This window comes from Caloenas nicobarica, chromosome 5 (genome assembly GCF_036013445.1).
Source record: "Caloenas nicobarica isolate bCalNic1 chromosome 5, bCalNic1.hap1, whole genome shotgun sequence".
In the NCBI taxonomy this organism is placed as follows: Eukaryota; Metazoa; Chordata; class Aves; order Columbiformes; family Columbidae; genus Caloenas; species Caloenas nicobarica.
The window spans coordinates 6,260,512-6,280,838 of record NC_088249.1 but is presented as its reverse complement, the minus strand read 5'-3'; the positions used below and the strand labels follow the sequence as shown (position 1 = coordinate 6,280,838).

The 20,327-nt window shown below is 41.8% G+C and overlaps 1 protein-coding gene across 1 annotated transcript in view; it reads right to left on the bottom strand.

The window, feature by feature from the left end:
- The window catches only part of SYT16 (synaptotagmin 16), a 41,200-nt gene that overhangs the window by 9,196 nt on the left and 11,677 nt on the right, over positions 1 to 20,327 (bottom strand). Inside the window, exons 3-5 of the mRNA XM_065636516.1 lie at positions 8,366 to 8,607; positions 3,994 to 4,437; positions 2,732 to 2,921 (exon numbers count right to left, since the gene is read on the bottom strand). Coding sequence (XP_065492588.1) covers positions 2,732 to 2,921; positions 3,994 to 4,437; positions 8,366 to 8,607 — 876 coding nt within the window. The remainder of the gene's footprint in view (positions 1 to 2,731; positions 2,922 to 3,993; positions 4,438 to 8,365; positions 8,608 to 20,327) is intronic.

The window sequence follows — 20,327 nt, the reverse complement described above, 5'->3', positions numbered from 1 at the left end:
AGGCAAGACTAAACCCACTGGGCTGCAACAGGACTGCATATGGGTACCGTATAGACTCTGTGCATGCAGGGCTGGGAATGAAGATGGATTCTGCACATTGACTTCTCTCATTCTTACCATAAACATCTGCCCTGAATAGCAGTTTAGGCTTGGCATTTAAGTGTCCCGGAACACTATTATGTCTGAAATCCCCGTGATACTTTAAAGAAATAAATCACTCCCTCTGGGCCTCAGACAACAGAACTGCAGATAGGACGCATTTGAGAAAAGACAAGGGCTATTTGCTCATCCTCAGAAAGGAACACAGCAGTTTTAGTTTTCACCTGCTGAAGGACTTATCGAGCATCGCATTCAGCCACCAGCATGTTTCAGATAGTAACGACTGGACCTCACAGCACTCCTCTGCAGTGCCTGCAGGAGTTATCAGTGAAATGCTGCTCCAGCATCTGAGAAAGGTACTGGGTTTCTTCCTTGTTTTTAACTTCTTTCAGTTTCTGCTTCACTGGGGTTTTCCTTTTCTCGCCACACTACTGGGAACTTTATAGGTGCAGAACAATGCAGAATGCAGACACAACAGTGTGACTTGGAATAAAACAAGCAGATTTTGATAAGTTCAGAATTTGCCTGCAATCATTTACGGATTTCCATGTTTCACCTAAAAAATGATCTAACACTGAGAGATACAGGACTGACAATGCTAAATTTGATCTGGATACAGAAAGGATGTGAAGAAACAACTCAAGATAGCATTAACAGCAAAGATGGAAGAACTGTTATAAAACAACATGAGGACTATTAGTCTGGGTGGCTGACAGAAGACTTTGGCCAGTTTATCAAACCGAGTAAACCAGGTTTGTCTGAAGCCAACTATGCACACACAGCTAACCTGTCAAACCCCGTCCCACCAGAGGCCCAGGACACACACAACTCCCCAGAACACACACACAATGAGTTACAGGGTTGTTCAGCTTTCTGCAACACATGGAGCTATTACAATATGCACCCGGAAAGACATTTGTTAGAAGAATACCAACATTATCGGTAGTTTGGTCATGATAGTGCAGGTAGTAAGCTGAAAGGTAATTATTTGAGTTCTATGTAGTGAAGACATTTCATTTATGGAAAAAGAGGGGCATTACAGATGCCTGACCCAGCCAGATACAAGACAACTTTATGCAAGACCTGATTTAAGAACAGAAGTGCTGCATAATCCACATCTTCAGGCAGGTAAAAGACAAAACTCCAATACCACAGAGGTATATATGTGAACACGTGCCATAAAAAAATGCAAAAAAAATGGACCTATATTGGGACTACTTTAATTTCTGAGAATAAAACTTTAGTATGTATCTACAGTGCAGCATATACAAACACAGCCAAGCTTGCTTGCTAGAGCATGTGGTAAGACTCTTGTCTTAGTCTATTCTTGCTTATAATTACTAAAAGATCCCAATTTGAAACCTTTTAGTAAAAAATGTACATGCAAACAAGAACATGTCTTTAAGTAACTCACATGGAGACCTACCTTGCCACAGGTAAGGCAAGACTACCTAGGGCTACAGAGACCAGGGTCATGTGTTTTACTGTTGCATAGACTTGCCCTTAATTCTCAAGGGATTGATGATAGAGATTACTTCTGTAACACACTGAAGTATAGCTTAGTGGAAACTTCAGTTTTCATGTCCATATACTGAAATATTATATAAATATCTGAAATATTATATAAATATTTTGCTAGCTCTGGGCCAAAGAGCACAGCATCGTGCAAAAGCAATCTTAGCATTTTGCAAGCTGGAGATACAATGTCAAATCCAGCAAGTGCAAGGAACTGTCAAAGGTCATTACCTTTGACAGGCAGGCAACCCCATCACAAAAAGCAGACACACCAACAAACAAATGTTATTTCACATCGCCATTAGCTGCTGGTTTCAGACAAGAGGCAAAACGACAATATGAGATCAATACAGTGCTGACATTCAGCCCCTGAGTGAGGCACCCCAGCAGCAAAGCAGAGAACACCGGGTACTATGGCTGCATGACCCCATCTCCACCGTGGACATCAGCACCATCCATCCACTTTCCTTCTCAAGGACTAGATATAGCTCAAGCACTAACTAAACCCACTGTAAGACAACTTCAATTTTTTCCTTTAGGTATCAAATGCAGGGAACTGAACTGTTGCAATTCAGAACAACAACTTTCAAATCTTCTTTCTGCAGAAGATTTTCTTGTGAGGCAGCAGAGAATTCACAGCAGCAGGATGCCCAAAGGGCCCAAAGCACCAGGTCACCTAGTGCTCAGCAGCACGGCAAGGGGACTAAACAAAGTGTAGCCCTGGGAAACACTTAATGGCACTAGGCAGGGCCTTTGTAGGTCACATGGTGGCATATAATCACTTGAAAAGCACTTCTTTCTTTTTATGGATCTGCTGAGAATTACTCTGTGCTTTGGGTATAATAGCATTTTTGCCATAATCAGATGTTGTAAAGGTATATGCAATAAAAGACACATTCAGGTATTACTGTCCCATGAGCTGTGTCTTCATACGATTGCCTCCAATTACACTGTAAAATTTACCAGCACACATATTTGAAATAATGCTTTTAATTTTCAATCAGATAGTCTGCAAGGAAACCCAGCTCAGAAATGACATAATTGAATATCTTGAACAAGAAAATAAAAAGCAAATTTTGACTCAATAGTGTTATTTAATAGCAGTAAAAGTACTTACCAGGTGGCCTATTAATTGCGAGGTTTCGGAAATGACTGCCTTTGATCATCTCCACTGACAGCCGACCCGTAGTGGCATTGTATGACAATCCCACGAGCAGCTCTGGCACCCCTCCATGCGACAGGGACTGTGTTGAAGAAGTGCTGTCGCTGTGAGAGATTGCTGACAGACTAAGCTGAGAGTCTGCACTCTGTGGGGAAAGAACACCAAAAGTCTCATCAGGACATTCACCACCATCCTCCCTTAACCTATATCTTGTATCCTTGTTTAGTAAGATCTCTCTTAAGAAATGACAGTGACTAAGAATGAATTATGATGGGGCACCAGAAGAATCAGAGCATCACTTTTACCAAAATATGTCTCTGAACTTTCTCTTTAAAGATGAGGAACTCTGCATAATGTGTTCTCACTAGCGTAAACCAAAGCATCTGAGATAAGAATACATCCTGTTACTTCAAATGCACGGTAAATCTTGACAATAACTTTTGGATGGAATGCATTTTGCAGTTTGGGATTTTTGCCCATATACTGTGTATTTTCTAACTTTCTTTGCTACCATGATGCTCTCTCTACCCCTTCTTCACCTGGAGTACAATGATTTATTCATTCCATGTGCACAACCTCTCATTGAGCTTTTTGTAGACAATGAGTCACAATAGAGCTCATCTACCCAAATTGACTGGCATAGCCAGAGCTGGATACAACTGCGATGTGCATGGAAGACTATGAAGCAGCACAGCCAGTTCCTCCTGACATAACCCATCTCTCCACTTCCATCTGTCAGGAAAAGGAACATTACTAAGCATATCTGGTTACATGGAAACTACACAACGCAGAGATCCCCAAGATAGTGGCTAGTGCTAAATGAGGTAGCTCTTGCACTGGCAATACTGTATACAGGTCCACCAACACAACAGCGCACAAGAACTACTGTCCTTGTTGAAATTAAGATGTAATTAGCTTTGGTGGTTCTGGGAGCAAGCTATTTTTCTGCATAGCACAGCATTTGCTGACTTGTGTAGATGTAGTACATCTACACGATTTTGTGTAAGCTTGCTAGCTGAGCCACTGTCAATAAGGCACAGCTTTGTGCAGGTAAGACATGCCCTGTGCTTACTCTTACTTGTAACTTCTTAAGTGACAGTAGGACAGATCCACCAGCGCCATCCTAACAGCCCTGAATGAAAGATATTAGGTACAGCTGGTCTCCATTCACTAGATGAACAATTTTACAGACTCCGTATTTCTTTCATCAAACTTACACTCAAATTACTCCTTGGCTCCAAGACCAATGTCACCTTTGCTTCCCCTTCCTGGCTGATTTTGCTCAGGTAGAACAACTGCTCTCCCATCATCTTCTCTCCAATCACCTTCTGCACCGCGTAGAGGCGGAAACGAATGGCATGGCTGCTTAACTCCTCTGGCTCCAACTTACTGAAGGTAATTTTGTCCTTGAACATGGGGATGGGTCCTCTCTGAACACTTGTCTTACCCCTCTGTTTCTTGCTAGGCATCAGGACTGTGTGCACTTGCCAGGTGTTCACACCACTGCGGTCTTTGTCTGGGATGTCCCTGGCCTCCAAGACAGTAACTACAAGCTTTTGACTTGAGGCTTTATAGTTGAAGATGACATCTAGATCACCACATTTACAGATGGGCTCACGAGCACCATGATGAGCTGGTACACTGTTCACTTCATCACGTTCCTGTAAAGAGAAGGAAGAAGTAAAACCTCCATTGGAGTCCAAATGCCTCTGTGATCCCAACCGTGTTTAAAGAAAAATAATGTTCTCACTTGTGCTTGCAAGCGTAGGCACTTGCTCTGCAGAATAAGGATCCCACTGTTTCTTGAAAGGCGAGTGCTAGTTAACTGCTTGATTTTATGTAATATCTAGCAAGCAACAGCACTTGTTGAAACATTTCTAACAAAAAGTTTCCTCAATATTTAAGTGTTTTGCAGGACTGGTAATTTGGCAAAATTCTACACAGGAAAAAACTAAACAAAGGATTTTTTTTAAACCTCATTCATGTCAGTTTTGAGGCATTATGAAATTTTAGCCTTCATTCATTTGAAAAACAAAAAAACCCAACCTATTAGTTTGAAGATACACTGGAATTTTTTCAAAATGGTTATTTTTACACTACTGAAATCAAACAATTTAGTCAAATTGCTAAATTTTTGGATCTTTTATTCTGTTGAAAATTTTAAAAATTAAGCACTCTGTTCAATTTGATGTGAGGGGAAATCACCATGTCAGAATTTCTTGCAGAATGTAAATTCCATTTCTAGATGCTACCCTATAATTCAATGGTTTTCCTATAGCTAGAGAAAAACAGTCTGATTAAAAATACATATTGATTATTTATTCCTTTTTTAAATCTCCCAAGAGAAGCATCTGTTCCTTCTGTTCAGTTTGGATACTAATACACTGAGAATAAAAATTCAAAATAAAGAATCAAAACATGCACAGACCAATTCATACACAGTCTTTTGCCTACTTTTAAAACAAAAATCATCTTGATAAAACAACATAAAAACCATGGATGCTCACCTTACCTTTTGATGAGTGGGCGTGTGCGTTTCTGTTCAAAAGTGCTTTTCTATCTTAGAGCTAGAATGTGCTTCATGTGATAAAGGGGTTGCTATAGTGATCAATGATTTGTATTTAAACATGAGTATACACTGTACTCAGGAAAGATTTCCAGTTAATAGCCAGAAGGTGAATTAAGGCCTGTCACTAGCAGTCTGAGTCACCCTCCTCCTCAAACATTTATCTTCTTTCGCACTTCAAGTAACACTTCTTTTCAACACAGGAATCTTGTTGTTTAGATTACAGATGATGCGCCACAGGACTTCTGATGTTATTCCTTTCAGAAGTGTCTAGGGTAGCATATGTCTCAAACAACACCTTGGACAAACCTCAAAATTTATCCCTACTTCCTGTCAATATACTTTTCAAGTGCTCGGATTCATCTGCCATGACATGCAAAGCTCCAGCTTTTCTGTATTTTCACAGGTGTTTAAGGAATCCATGCACATGACTACAAAAGTCCATGTGTGCACGTTAGTGATGGAGACATGCTGTCATACGTCTTGCAGAAATAATGGCGAAGAGAGACAAATCTCCACTTAGCACATCAAAGGACTTGGTTGCCCATAAAAATGCCTTTCTGTAGGAACAGCAGGCTGCAAAGACAAAAACACAAGGCAGGCCAGGTTGCCTGGAGAGAACGTGATGTTACGCAAATGGTAAGTGCTGCTGTGTAGCTGTCAAGTTATTTCTGTCTGGTTGATGGAATAATATTTAAGAAGGAAACGTAACGGGGTTGTGCTTGATTCATGTTTCCCTCCACATGTGCATCCCTCCCCACTTTCATCTACGTACTTGTAATTGTGGAGATGGAATCAAGGCACACGGGAGAACTGTTGCTAAAGTGTGGAGACAACAGTGCTTGCAGCAAAACTTCGCTTTCACCTCCATGCCTGAGCTGGAGAGTGCAAACTCGTGTGCATCATCATAGACCCACTGGATGAAGATCCAAGAGGCACTTTCCTGCCCCAACAGCTCTGAATATCTCATCTCCTGGCAGCATGCAGAGTAGACTGAAAGTCAGCTCTTTCTTTTTTTTGACAGAACAGCTAGATCCTAGAAAGGGTCTAGATTTCAGACAATCTCAAATTGTGCTACTATAGATGTGGCTACATCCACTGCAGAGAAAACTGCATGAACTGGAGGCAGAGAGGGAAAGAGAAGTGCCAAACACTGTGGAAGTGACCTTTCCGTGGGCAACTCAGCTTGAGAGTCCTCATGGGCTGGCCCTTTCAGAGAGCACTGTGCTACCTAGGACACAGCTCTGTGCAGGTTTTCAGTACATAAAGCTTACAGACGCTCAATCTTCTTTCTATGGAAGTCACTGACAGAATTCCCCTTGGCTTTCGGAGCTCGGCCATGGCTCTGAGCCATTTATGAATGTGTTGGTTATACAGACACTTAAACTGGAATCCAAGGAAAGTGTGGGGTTTAGATACTTAATCTGAATTTCTTTTCTTCCCTCTTCCCAGCACAGTTGTTGAGATGTCAAGCCAAGATTGATACTGTGTGTCTAACCCGGTCATTCAGGACAGGCAATATCCACTTCACTAGGCAAAATAAGTCCATTTCTGCCAGAGGAACCTGAAAGAGCAGCTAATTATGGACAAGGCTTGAAATGGTACTTGTGGTTCCACTGCAGGGGCATAAAATTATCATTTTTTTCTCTAAAGAGGTCCTTTGAGTGGAGCATAATCATGCTTGGACATTTCTGGCATGTCAGAACATTTAGTTCCTGCAATAAGAAGTCTTTCATTAATCCACACAATACCTTTGGATGAGAAGCTGCTTACAGTAATCTGGGACTTGGACATACCTTCCCTCTGAAGCTATAACCATTCTTTGCAGTTTTAAAATGTAGATACTAGAAACAAAATGAGAGATGTATTCCAAAGAAATATAAGAGGACACTGGAGACACTGCGGCACATGTGAACCATGGCAATGTATATCAAATGTGGAAAAAGATAAATGAGCCTCAGATGGGCAGACAAACGGCATGTCAGAGGCACACAGCAAAGAGAGGGCAGGGCTGCTGCCACACAGAGTGCCCATGTGTTGTGGAGTATTTTGTGGGACCAGTTTGTGCAGCAAAACAAAATGCTGTTCAAAACACCCCTTAGGGCTGGAGCATATGCACTGAGAAGCTGCTTTCCATCTCTTTAACTGTCTGCCCGCATCGTGTGCTGAGAAAAGGAACCTTTCCCTCAAAGTCTTGTTGCTCAGAGCATGAAGGAGGTATTCATTTCACAGCTGAAGAACAGTCTCTTTTAACTCAGGCAGAAGATGTGACCTTTGTGCCGTTCTTTTAATAAGTCTGATGCAGGCTGATATTTTTTTCAAAAATTTAATCTTGTGGTAAAATAATAATGAAAATCAACACATCACGCAGAATGGTTATAAGAGAAAAGGAGGGTGCTAAGTCATCAGGTGTTTACAATCCTTTAAAAATCTGTCATTTTTTCTTGAGGCTTCAAAATAAAAGTACAGAATTAAGGGAAAGCAGAGGAGCTCTCAGGCTCTCTCCTTCCCTGGAAGGATGCCTGGTATCAATGGGGATCAGAATGATGGTCACTTGGCCAAGTCACGGGCCACCCCCACCAGTTGCCTCCAGCTTTCCAGATGCTTCCCATTGTCTAAGCCACAAAAACTACTCAGAAAACGAGGCACAGATCTGACCCAGTGACCACACTACCACGTCCCTAGACACACATCCTGCACATATAGCCAGTAACAAAGGCCTGGGCCACTGCAAAATGATAGTAAATGCTGTCAGGCAGCTAATGGCTCTAATTTCAGTTCAAAAATTGCAGTCAGAAATCAAGCAATAAAAGAGCTTCTCTGAATGAGTGTTAGTGGCAAGAGGTAAAAAACAACAAAAAGGAGAAACACATAGAGAGGGGTGCATGTTCTTGCACACAGCAGTACCATTATCTTGCACTATGCTAATCAATTTTTCACTTCATTTCTCCCCTGACATTTTTTTGGCCCCTAATATCTTTCAAAAGCTTGCACCGTGTGTAATAAATGACAATTCACCATACCTCAGGGCTCCAAGCTGATGAGCTGTCAGTAGCATCATTGACTTCAAATGCCGTCTCCATTTCCAAACGTCCTTCTGTGGCTTGCTGGCTAATGCCATCGGCAATGCTGGTCTCCATCCTAGGCCGTTTATGCTGCCCAGCACCCCTAATATGAATTGTTGTTCTTGAATCAACAGATACATGGTCATCTTCATGACAGGATAGGTTGTCTTGGTAACTCAGTTGGCTTAGTCCATCCAGATCTAACAATTTTCAGCAAGAAAATAATTTCAGAGGGATTAGAATAAATTGCTCCCCCTCTACCTCCCAAAATGTGCCTTTCTCTCCTGTTTTTTTTCCCTCATCTCCCATGTATGCAAGAGATAGTTTCTACTTCTGAGTACTGCAGCACTGAACTTACAAAATAGCAAATCCTGTATAAATCCACATCTGATGGAGCAGACATGGCTGTTTCTCACCCCATCCTGAACTGAGAAAGCAGTTGCCTTTACTTGAAGAAGTTAACCACCAAATGCAATTATAAATGAAGTGTTTGGGATATTCAAGTGCCTCAGTGCTGCTTTGAGGCCTCAAAGCAATTGCTTCCATGAAAACACAAGTCAGGTAAAGTGCAGGAAAGTACAGCATAGGCCTGATGAACAGGTATCATCAATTTCCTTCTATGCAGGAGAAGGAAGCGGAAAGGACAGGGGATGGTGCTGGTGAAGAAAGGAGTTTCACAGAGATAATGGAGTGTTGCCAACCCTACCACCCATCCCCAAGAGCTTGAGTGTGCATGACCAGCCCCATATGCCAACTAGGAATCTCCAAAGCCCATGTTTGGGCTAAATTGTCCCAAAGGCAACTGAGGGGAGATGTGTTCCCTCATTTCATGCCTGTTTTTATTAGTTTTAACTCATCTGATCCTACACACTCTGTGCCTAAAGTAAGGTTCATTAATGAGAATAAAATAATCATCACTGATTCAGACCACAGATTCCTCTCTACACTATTGAAGTCTCTATTTTGAACACAGGGCACATTTCTCTACTTGAAGGCATCACTGAGAGCTCTCTAGGTGGAGCGACACAGATAATTACATGTGCAGGGACACAGATGAAAATAACATCACAATTTGGCCTTGAATGTGTTCTGCAAGCACTTTCAGAAGAAAACCATGGACCTTCCTCCTCCTAATTCATCTGTCAGGCCTTGCTTGAGGAACACAAAGAGCTAGGTTCTGCCTCCATCTCCTTTAAATAAGCAAGGAGCAGTTACAGTGAAAGAAAGTTGCACTTCCAGACAGCTGGTGACAGTAATGAAAACAGAATGACTTCCTTTGCAAACACAGCTATTTGTGTTTTAAAGGTTTCACAGAAGAGTTGAGATTGGAAGGGACCTCTGCAGATCATCTTGTCCACAGTCCCCTACCCAAGCAGGGCCATCTGCTTGTTTGTTCTCAAATGTGCAGGTTTGTTCTCAAAAAGGTCATTACTATAGAACAAACTTTTTCTTCAACTCTGATTTCAAACTCAAATCTTTAAAGAAAAGTATTAATTACTGTGTTTAATAGAAAATGATTAGTTTGCTTTTGTTTAGATGAATCAATATTTTCATTGCCCATCTGATGAGACAGAGAACCTGGACTGACATGAAGAAGGCTGAGGTATCAAACAACTTTTTTGCCTCCATTTTCACTGGCAATTTTTTGTCCCACATCTCTCAAGTCCATGAATCTCAGGGCAGAGAATGGAGGAATGAAGCTACACCCATTGTAGGAGACGATCAGGTTTGAGATCCTCTGAGGGACCTGAACACAAAGTCCATGGCACCTGATGAGATGCACCCCAGGGTGCTGAAAGAACTGGCTCATGTAGTTGCTAAGCCACTCTCCATCATACTTGAAAAGCCATGGCTGTTAGACAAAGCCCCGGCTGTTAGACAAAGCCCCCAGTGACTGGAAAAAAGGGAACTTCACACCCATTCTTTAAAAGTGTAAAAAGGAGGACCCTGGGAACTACTGTTCAGCCTCACCTCTGTTCCCAGTAATGTCATGGAACAGATCTTCCTGGAAGATATGTCGAGGCATATGGATGACAGGGAGGTGATTAGACACAGGCAATATGGTGTCACCAAGGGCAAGTCCTGCTTGACTACTCTGGTGGCTACCTATGATGGAGTGACTGCATTGGTGGATAAGGGAAGAGCAACAGATGTCCTCTAACTTGGCTTCTGTAAGGCCTTTGACATGGCCTCACACAACATCCTTGTCTCTAGATTATAGAGGTATGGATATGGATGGACTATGCGATGGATAAGGAGTTGGCTGCAAGGTCTCATAGAAAGAGTTGCAGTCAATGGCTCAATGTCCAAATGGAGATCAGTAACAAGTCCATATGGTGTCCATATTGGGACCAGTATCGTTCAATATCTTTATTAATGACACAGACAGTGGGATTGAGTGCACCCTCAGCAAGTTCGCAGACGACATCAAGCTGAGTGGTGCAATTGATACACTTGAGGGAAGGGATGCTGTCCAGATGGACTTTGACAGGCTTGAGAAGTGTGTCAATGTGAACCTCCTGAAGCTCAACAAGGCCAAGTGCAAGGTCCTGCACCTGGGTCAGGGCAACCCCAATATCAGTACAGACATAGGGATGAATTGTTTGAGAGCAGCCCTGCAGAGAAGGACTTGGGGGTATTGGTGGATGAAAAATTGGACAGCAGCCAGCAATTTGTGCTTACAGCCCAGAAAGCCAACCGCATCCCGGGCTTCATTAAAAGAAGTGTGGCCAGCAGGTCAAGGGAGGTGATTCTGCCCCTCTACTCTGCTCTCGTGAGACCCCACCTGGAGTCCTGCATCCAGCTCTGGGGCCTCCAGCACAAGACAGACAAAGACCTGTTAGAGCAGGTCCAAAGAAGGGCTGTGAAAACGGTCAGAGAGCTGGAACACCTCTTCTGTGAAAAAAGGCTGAAAGAGTTGGGATTGTCCAGCCTGTAGATGATAAGATGTTGGGAAGACCTTATTGCTACTTTTCGATACTTAAGGGGGGCTTTCATATGAAATATGAAGAGAGACTTTTTACCAGGGCCTGTAGTGATAGGGCAAGGGGTAAAGGTTTTAAACTGAAAGAGAATAGATTCAGGTTGGATATAAGGAAGAAACTCTTTACTATGAGGTGGTGAGATACTGGAACAGGTTTCCTGCAGAAGTTGTGGATGCCCCATCACTGGAAGTGTTCAAAGCCATGTTGGATGAGGCTTTGAGCAACCTGATCATGGCAGTAGGCTTGGATTAGATGATCTTTAAAGGTCCCTTGCAGCCTAAGACATTCTGTGATTCTCTACACATTCCTCTGTCTAGAACAAAAAGCCCAAATCTTTCTCAGTAGAAGAAATTCTATGTTTGGCCTTAGCAGTAAATATGCTGTTTCTGATTCATAGCTGCTTCACCAAAAAAACCCTAACCAACCAAACAAAAACCACAAACAAACAAACACACACAACAACGACAAAACCACAAACAAACACACATAAACAAACAAAAACAACCCAACAAGAGGAATGGGGATTATACTCAGGAAACATTTCCTGGAGGTGTGCAGAAGTCCTTGCCCCTCTCCTTGGCTGCTCTTTCAATTTAAGAGCTCAGACATTAGTAGAATAACTTCATCTCCTTTCTTCAACTATGAATAGTCTCACATTTTCCCTCCCAGTAAAATGCTTCAAGCATGGGCACTTCAACAGAGAAGTCTGAGAGCACCTCACAGATTCGTAATTATGGTTCTCTTCTGAGACATGGGAGATGGTCCTTCAGGAGGCAAGAGGGATCCAAATTCAGATCTCTCAGATTTCAGGTGAGTGCTCTCCTCACTCCCTTCACATTCTGAAATGCAAAACCCATCACTTCTCCTCATCCTCCCATCTGGCAGACCTAGTCTTGAAATCAAGAGCCCTCATTGTCTGACCTCTGACCTGAGCTGAAACTCTTGAATGAGGGTAGAAAGTAATCTGATTTTTTGCCATTACTCCCACTCTTCTCTACAAAGTCAGAAAACAGAACGAAGTAAACATAAGAATGTAAGCAAGAAATAAAATAGAAATTCCACAAATTTACTGAGACTGAATGGGTACAGGCACTCCTTAAGGCATTTAATTAGCAAGCCAATGTCTAATCCACATTTTAAACAGTGGGTCATCCATCAAAGTACACACCACACAGCAGGCTTTCAGAATAAAATGCTACTGTAGTAAGGAATTATCCTCACACAATTGTCTTGTGGTTTTGACTCCTGCTGGGATAATATCTAGATCAATAATAGAGGAATTTTCAAAAACTACATTAAAGCCATAAAAAGCTATTCATAACAGGAGAACTCCAGAAATATATTAACAGAGCAAGCCATCTCTCTAAGACTCAGGCACAAAATGAATGTGTTAGGAAAGCAAATGTAGTATTCAGGGGAAGGAAGGGAAAAGATGATTCACCAAAGCCATTTAGTGAAACAGTCTGGCTTTTTCTTTAAATTTAAAGTAGTTTGGTAAGAGATAATAACTTATAAATACCAGTGTTAGAGGATCATTACAGGTAATAGCCCAAATATACAGACTAGAACAACGATACCTCTCCAATTACATCAATTCTAACATTACATTCACCAAAAAAATGGTCAAAACAGAAGTTCTTCATGTAAAGGAAAAGGTCAGAGCAGTAAAATGCCTGTAATTTACCTGAGAGATCTTTAAGGAAGAAAATGTCAACTGTCTTATGAATACCTGATGTGAATAAACAGCACAGCATCAGGGATATATGTTGAGACAGCATTATCTAACTATCTGAACTTTAATTAGACAGGAGTCCCTGCAGAGCAATAGCAACCAATTCTAAAATTAAGGGCAGATAGCACTGTACACTGAAAGAGTGCTATTTTTTTTTCAGTCCTGTCCCCAACCTTTCCCTGTTGTGTCACATGTGCCCACAAGCTGAGGAGGAGACAAGGCAAATACTGGGGAACAGAAACAAATCAGGAAAGTCTGTATTCAAGGTTGGAGAACTGGCTGTGAAGAAAACGAGACTTTTGTCAGATGAAAGGCTGAGTATCACCTTGAAACAGAACTCTAACAAGTACTGGGATATGGAAACATCTTTCCAAAGATAAAGGAAAAACTCAGCACATCAAACACTGAAAATCAGGCTGCAAAATTCTGTGTAGTGCCCCCTCACATTGGCAAGTAAACGGTCTGGTTAACCTACAGTATATTTCTTCTTTTTCAATCTCTCAGTTCTATGAAGCATTACAATGTGCTAAAGAAATGTCCTGAGAGGCTTCATCAGTTCCTAAAGCATGCTGCCAGAGTTAAAAGATGAAGCCTGGTAGATCTTGCTAAATTAACACTACACAGTTCATTGACCAGCAAGAAACACTGAGATGAAGAGTTTAATGTGTGCCTATTACCTGTGCTGACCGAGGTGATGTCTGCTCCGTGGACTGTAATGAATCACTGTGCTTTTACAAGAAATAAGTATGTCTTTTCTTTGTGATTTTCCAAAATGAAAGGAATTCGATCCCTTCTTCTAGACCGTATATGCTGAAAGCTAAGAACCTGTTTAAATACGACCCAGAGGAGGAAAGGATTTCAGGATGGATCTAGGTACTTCTGGACTTGAAATCCTCCTAGCTACTAGGACTGATTTTCAAAGCCCTCTTCCTGAAAGACAGTAACAGCAGCAGAAAAATTAGTTAGTGGGACTGAGGCATATTTGTCCTCATACAGCAGTAAACCTCTTGCCTGGCCCTTGCTACAGCGCCAGTTCCAAACCACTCTGCAGTACCCCGGCACCACAGGCTCCCTCGCACTGACCCAAAACAGATACAGGGAGATCAAGCAGTGCTTCTGCCCTTGGTTGTTTTGAGATCAGCCACCAAAAGTGCTAAAAAACTTCCTCTAAGAGCCTCAAAGGAGCAGAATCATTATCTAATTACAACAAATCTAAACAAAAATGGCTTGTAAATTTTAGGGGTTAAAGAGAAAAAGGATCTTAAATTTCAAGTGACATTATGCAATCAGGCCAAGATTGTTTAATTTACCACATGCTGGGTAATAGTCTGAGAAGACTCCATGCTTCCAGAACTAAAACAGGCTCTTTATTAACAGGGTGATTTGCAGAGAGGTTGTGGGCAGAGCTGGCATTCAAGCCATTCAGCTCCCCAGAGCATCCTCCCAACGCTTCCTTCCTGCGGTGCACACTCCTCTTCCCAAGCTCTATTCAGGTTACTACAAAGATTTTTAACAACTGAAAACTTCCAGCTAGACGAGTCCAAAGTGCAGACTGCCATAACATTGATAACAGAAACAGAGGGTCAAGGAACATCTCATGTAAGAACATGATGTGAGAAGACTTTGTCGTATGTCAAGGCTGAGTGGGAGAAGGCTGAGTCAGGGCTCTCCGAGATGCCCAACTTTGCTATATGCCTCAGATTGTTATAGATTTCTGATTCTGTAAAAAGAGAAAACTACCAGCTATATGAGTAAAAGCTCTGTTAAGAGAACACAGGAAGTCTCAGGTAAAGCCTAAAGAAGGTATGAAAGTGCCATGATCCCAACCTGGACTTTCAAAAGATCCTTCATCCCTCTCACCCAGAAAAGTCCAGTGGATCTGCTCAGCTGCAACTGTGTTTGATGCACCATCAGGGCATAATGTTGGCTTTACACAGGCAAATCTGTGTTTTGTGATCATGGCACCAGCTACAGGCCAAGTTGGACTCACACAGATTTCTTGGATCTGCAATTTGGGGTAGCAGGGTGTGGGGTTATCTAGGATTTACCCCAACCCCTCAGCTTTTCTCCCAAAATGGCTCATATTGGGAGCTGCGGGTGTGTGTAACGATCACCGTACACCCAAGCAACAGCAGCTCTATGTGCCTCAGAAGCCTCTCTGGGTTTGAAGGAGATCTGACATAACCAAGGATTAGTTTATAGGCATTTGTTTTTAACAAAGGGTCTAATCTTGAGTTTGGTGGGGAATGGGGCAGAGAACCAAGTGTCATAGTGAAAGCAGGTTTCAACATCTGGTTTCATCTAATTTCTGAATAGCTATTTAAACAATATTAATATTACCTCTGAAAAGTAAGAGCAAATCTGCACCATGTTGTGCCAGAAGAAGAGTTCAATGAAGAGCCATATCTTGAAATGATCGCTCTAATCAGAGGGTGCATCAAAATCAAGCAATTGTATTTCAGAATTAAAATATTCTATGGAACAAAAAACAAAGGGCATTTTCACAGCTCTTCCTTCTAATGAACTTCTCCAGATTTTAGAATGTGTTCAGGCCAATTTTCTAAGTAGCTACATTTTAAAATGCATTTCATCTGTTTGTATAAAAGAGTCATTACATTAGTCCACAGAAGATCATAAAATTCTTTCCTTCTGTGCCATAAATTTTTAGTTTCTGTCATTGCCTGACATTTGGCATATGTGCTGGCAAACGATACAGCATAATTGATTCACTGTTCACCTTGTGTTTGCAAAGCTGTTACAAAAGGAGACATTCAACTTCTGCTAAAAGGCTTGCTAAAGAAATGACTTCAGTGGCACAGACCAAAAATAATTAGAACAAAGGCCTGCAGTCTTCACTCTGGCAAAATCGACAATAATCCATGAAAATCCCTGTGGATTAGGAACCAGAATTCAAAATACAGTTGATGGAAATATCTTCATGGACATCAGCAGGGCTTGGATTCAAACTCTTCCATGTAAGTATTTTAGAAATGACCTGCAGGTAACTAGTAAGGAAACCAAGTTTAGTAAGAGAGAAAGCAAGATTCAGGACATGTTCTCCACAACGAAAGAACCTCTCCATGTTGAGGCTCAGATCCTGAAGGTTCCAACTTTTTTAACCTTATTTCAAGCAAACAGTACCTTTGCATTCAGATACCTCTGCATTGTACTCCTCATGGCTGGAGAGCAAACGGCTGAATTTGGGTCTGCGCTCCACACCTGCTGGTGTTGCTTTTTCAGATACTTCTGATCGAAAACTTTGTGAGCACAACACAGAGATCTCAAACTTATTAATCACCTCATAATCACTGCCTGAAGATGCTGTCTGTTCTTCATCCTCCCCGTAACTGTTCAGTGGGAGAAAAACACAACTCGGGCTTTAGACAGTCTGCTGCCCTTGGCCAAGAAGCCAGATGACACAGCACACTTTTAGCTCTCACATGGACCTTCTGGGGAAAAAAAAGGGGCCAAGGGTTTGGGGAGGACTGGGGAAGGAACTTGAGAATCACCTGCTTCTTCCACCTCTAGAAAGCCTGTGAACATCATATTGTATCAGCAACATTTACGTGTTATTAGACCTTGCTCAGCTCTGCACATTACCCTATTTTTTTTTTTAAATGAATATATTCAACAGAGCAGAACACACAGTAAAACACACCACACGCAGAGAACCATTTGTCAAACCATTAGCATGTGTAAAGACAAAGTAGTAAGCAAAGGACTTGAAAACTTGATCATGCTTCCATTCCTCTTCAGTTCCTGCTAAGGTGGAAAGGGAAGTTATTTTGTGCAGAAAAAGCAACTCCGATGTAAGCTGTTCTGAGTAATACCATGAAGACATAAGTATGGCACGTGGCTAACAGGCACTGCTGACTCCATCTGCCAGGAGCAGAGGAACTCAGGAGACCGATGTAAATTCTAACCTTTAAAAGTGAAGATACGCATTTGAGCATGTCCCTGTGAGTGCCCTTCCCCTCCCATGACCGACACGTGCTTTGAATATGAGATGACTGCACCCTCACTAGTACGTGAATATCTGCCAGATGGGGGAAGGAGGATTCAATACATACTATATATACTTGGCATTTCTTTGTGCGGATGAAAAGGCAGTGGCACTTTGCTGATCTCCCTGTCATCAGCACCAAGGATGCACAACAGCAGGATGGCTTGACCCATGGAGAAGGGAGCGGTGGGGATGATGGGCAGTCGGTGTGTACGTGCCTGTCTGGGTACACACATGTGAACAAGCCAGCTGTCGAGTGTGGCCACTCCGCTGCTTGCTCCTGAGCACGAAGTACATGATATGGTTGCCAAGACTCGCTTTGATAATCGCTATGGCAAACCCGAGCAGCTGAACAAACGAGCATTGCAGGCAAATGGGTGCAGGGTGGCTTTCTCGGTGACAATGCCTGGTTTGGGGAGACAAAGCATCTTTTTCCACCTCAAATTTTATATCAACCACAGACTCACAGATCAGTTTGTGTTGGAAAGGACCTTAAAAATCATCTAGTCCAACCTCCCTGCCATGGGCAGAGGCAGCTTCCACTAGACCGGGTTGCTCAGAGCCCCATCCAGCCTGGTCTTGAATACTTCCAGGGATGGGGCATCCACAGCTTCTCTGAGCAGCCTGTTCCAGTGTCTCATCAGCCTCGTGGTGAAGAATTTCTTCCTTATATCTAATAAAAATCTATCCTCTTTCAGTTTAAAGCCATTTCCCCTCGTCCTGTCACTACATGCCCTTGTAAAAAGTCCCTCTCCAGCTCTCCTGCAGGTCCCTTTTAAGTACTGACAGGCTGGAATAAGGTCTCCCCAGAGGCTTCTCTTCTCCAGGCTGAACAACCCCAACTCTCTCAGCTTGTCCTCACAGCAGAGCTGTTCCAGCCCTCTGATCACCTTGGTGGCCTACTCTGGACTTGCTAAATTAAAACCATGAAAAAAAACCCTAAAAACCCAAACAACCAAAGAAAAAAACCAAAAAAAAACCAAAATAAAACCCAAAAAAACAAAAAAAAAAAACCCCAAAACCGAAACAACACCACCACACCACACAGCTACAGGTGGGAAAACTGGATCCTGCTTTTACACCCTGTGTTAGGTCTACTAAAAATCTGCAGTTAATGACAACTGCTGTCACTGCTCCATAAATTTAGCTGCCGCTGCACAGAGGATGATGCTCAGCCCCTCGGGCAGAGAGGACAGAGCAGGGATGCTGGCAGCACCAGTGCAAACTGCTCCCACCAGCAGCCCAGCAGGAGCTGGCTCGTTCCACACCATCACGCTGAGAGATTTGACCCTCTGGTCTGATTTGCCACAGTTTGACAACAAGCCTGCTGCTCCTTCTAGAAAATTGCTGTCAATTGGAGGAAAAAGCTAAGTGTTCCTATTCTGATAAAAATGAAAATAGGTTTAGATGTTAGTTTGTAAATGGTTAGTGACTAGCTATCATAAAAATTGATTGTTTTTATGTAAGTTGTTAAAAATAAGTTTCTTTGAAACTACTTTTAAGTAAAAGTTATTTCAAGCTGTAACAACCCTATGGCTTAAATGCGCTACGATCTATTCAAATAATCAAAACACATAAAACTAAATATTCCTTTTCAGCCAACTGTGTTGTCAATTCACTACCTGCAGCTCATGCAATCTCTACAAAATTAATTTAAATGCCCAGCAAATACTAGTAAGTTCTATTTATATGTGTATATCTTTTGGGTGTTTAAGACGAAAAAATAAAATTATTCCAGTTTAAACATAGGTCCACTTTTCACTCAAAGAGCTTGCCAAAATACTAAGTAAAATATAATCTTTGGTAATTAACCCCCATCTTTCACCATTTTTTAAAACAACTCTAACATTAAAATCCTAGCTCTGTGGGCACCAGGCTGTATACTTAAATACACATTAACATAGCGTACAATTCTGGTTATTACAAGAAATTTTGCAAATGTCACATGGATGCAGCACTCCCTGGGTGACCTGCAAACCAGAGCAAAGCCCTTTTCCTAGGACAGAAGGGGAAGGGTGACAGGATGGAGGGGGAGGAGTTCAGCCCTCTTTGGTGTATTATTGGCCGCTTGACTTTGACTTCAACTTTACAAATCCCCAAAGCACGACTGCATCACTTGTTATGACACTGGCTGCTATTTCCTACTGGCATTTGGAAGCATACAGGCTAATTAAAAGGTGGCACTGGGGAATCTGTAGCAAATGCTTCATACGTCTGCTGCTGAATCTCTGCCTGAGCAGCAGACAGCTCTGTGTCAACTTAATATCTCTGTATTAATAAAACTAACTTTACCCAGGGGAGAGAAAAATGTTCGCCATTCAAATATACAAGTGTCCTGATTAGGAAAGGACAAGGGGGAAACACTTTCTATATCACCACGGAAACTTAAATAAAGGACCCATAATTACAATCTAAATTCTGGAAAGATAATGAATACATCTTGAGATCTGCAGATGTTGGGTAGCATATACATATTTCTAGCAACTTCAACTCAATTACTTCATTGCAGCATCTGTTTTACAAATCAACTTCCCACCACTCATAGGGAGGCACGTGGGATTTTTTTTTTTTTTTTTTTTTTTCCTCCCAGAGGAGACAGTGGGGGAAGAAGGAGGGTGACCTCTTTTTCTGGCAAGGTATTTCGAACTACCACTATTTATTCAGAAATTTCAAACAGCCAATCAGTTACAAAGTTAGCTTACAGGCATCGAAATACACTAAGCTAAAATGCATTAAATAAATAATTCAAGAATTCTCTGCAGTGTTACCAAGTATAAAGAATAACTTATCATTTGCTCAAAGCTTATAAAGAAATACCAAATAAAATACATAATGTAGGTGTAAAATATAGGTATACTGCATGCATGCTGTCTGTCTGCATTTTAAAATTAAAAAAATAAACAAGAAACAACAGTCATTTTGGCTGAACAGTGATAAGTTCACAAATGCCAAATTTCTGCTTTCCTGTACATTTAATGCTGCCCTTGGGTATCCACTTTCTTCTTAAAGATTTTTATTCTGTTTTACGGAAGTCAGTGAGAGCTTCAATGGGAGCATCACCAAGCCCTGAAGGAAGCAGAAGTACTACACAAAATAATGTATTTGATCATATAACCAAAGACAATATCAGTACATCTATGCATAATGCATATACTCAGAGGATCTCAGGAGTGCTCTGTGCTGTGTTCTTTGCTATTATAG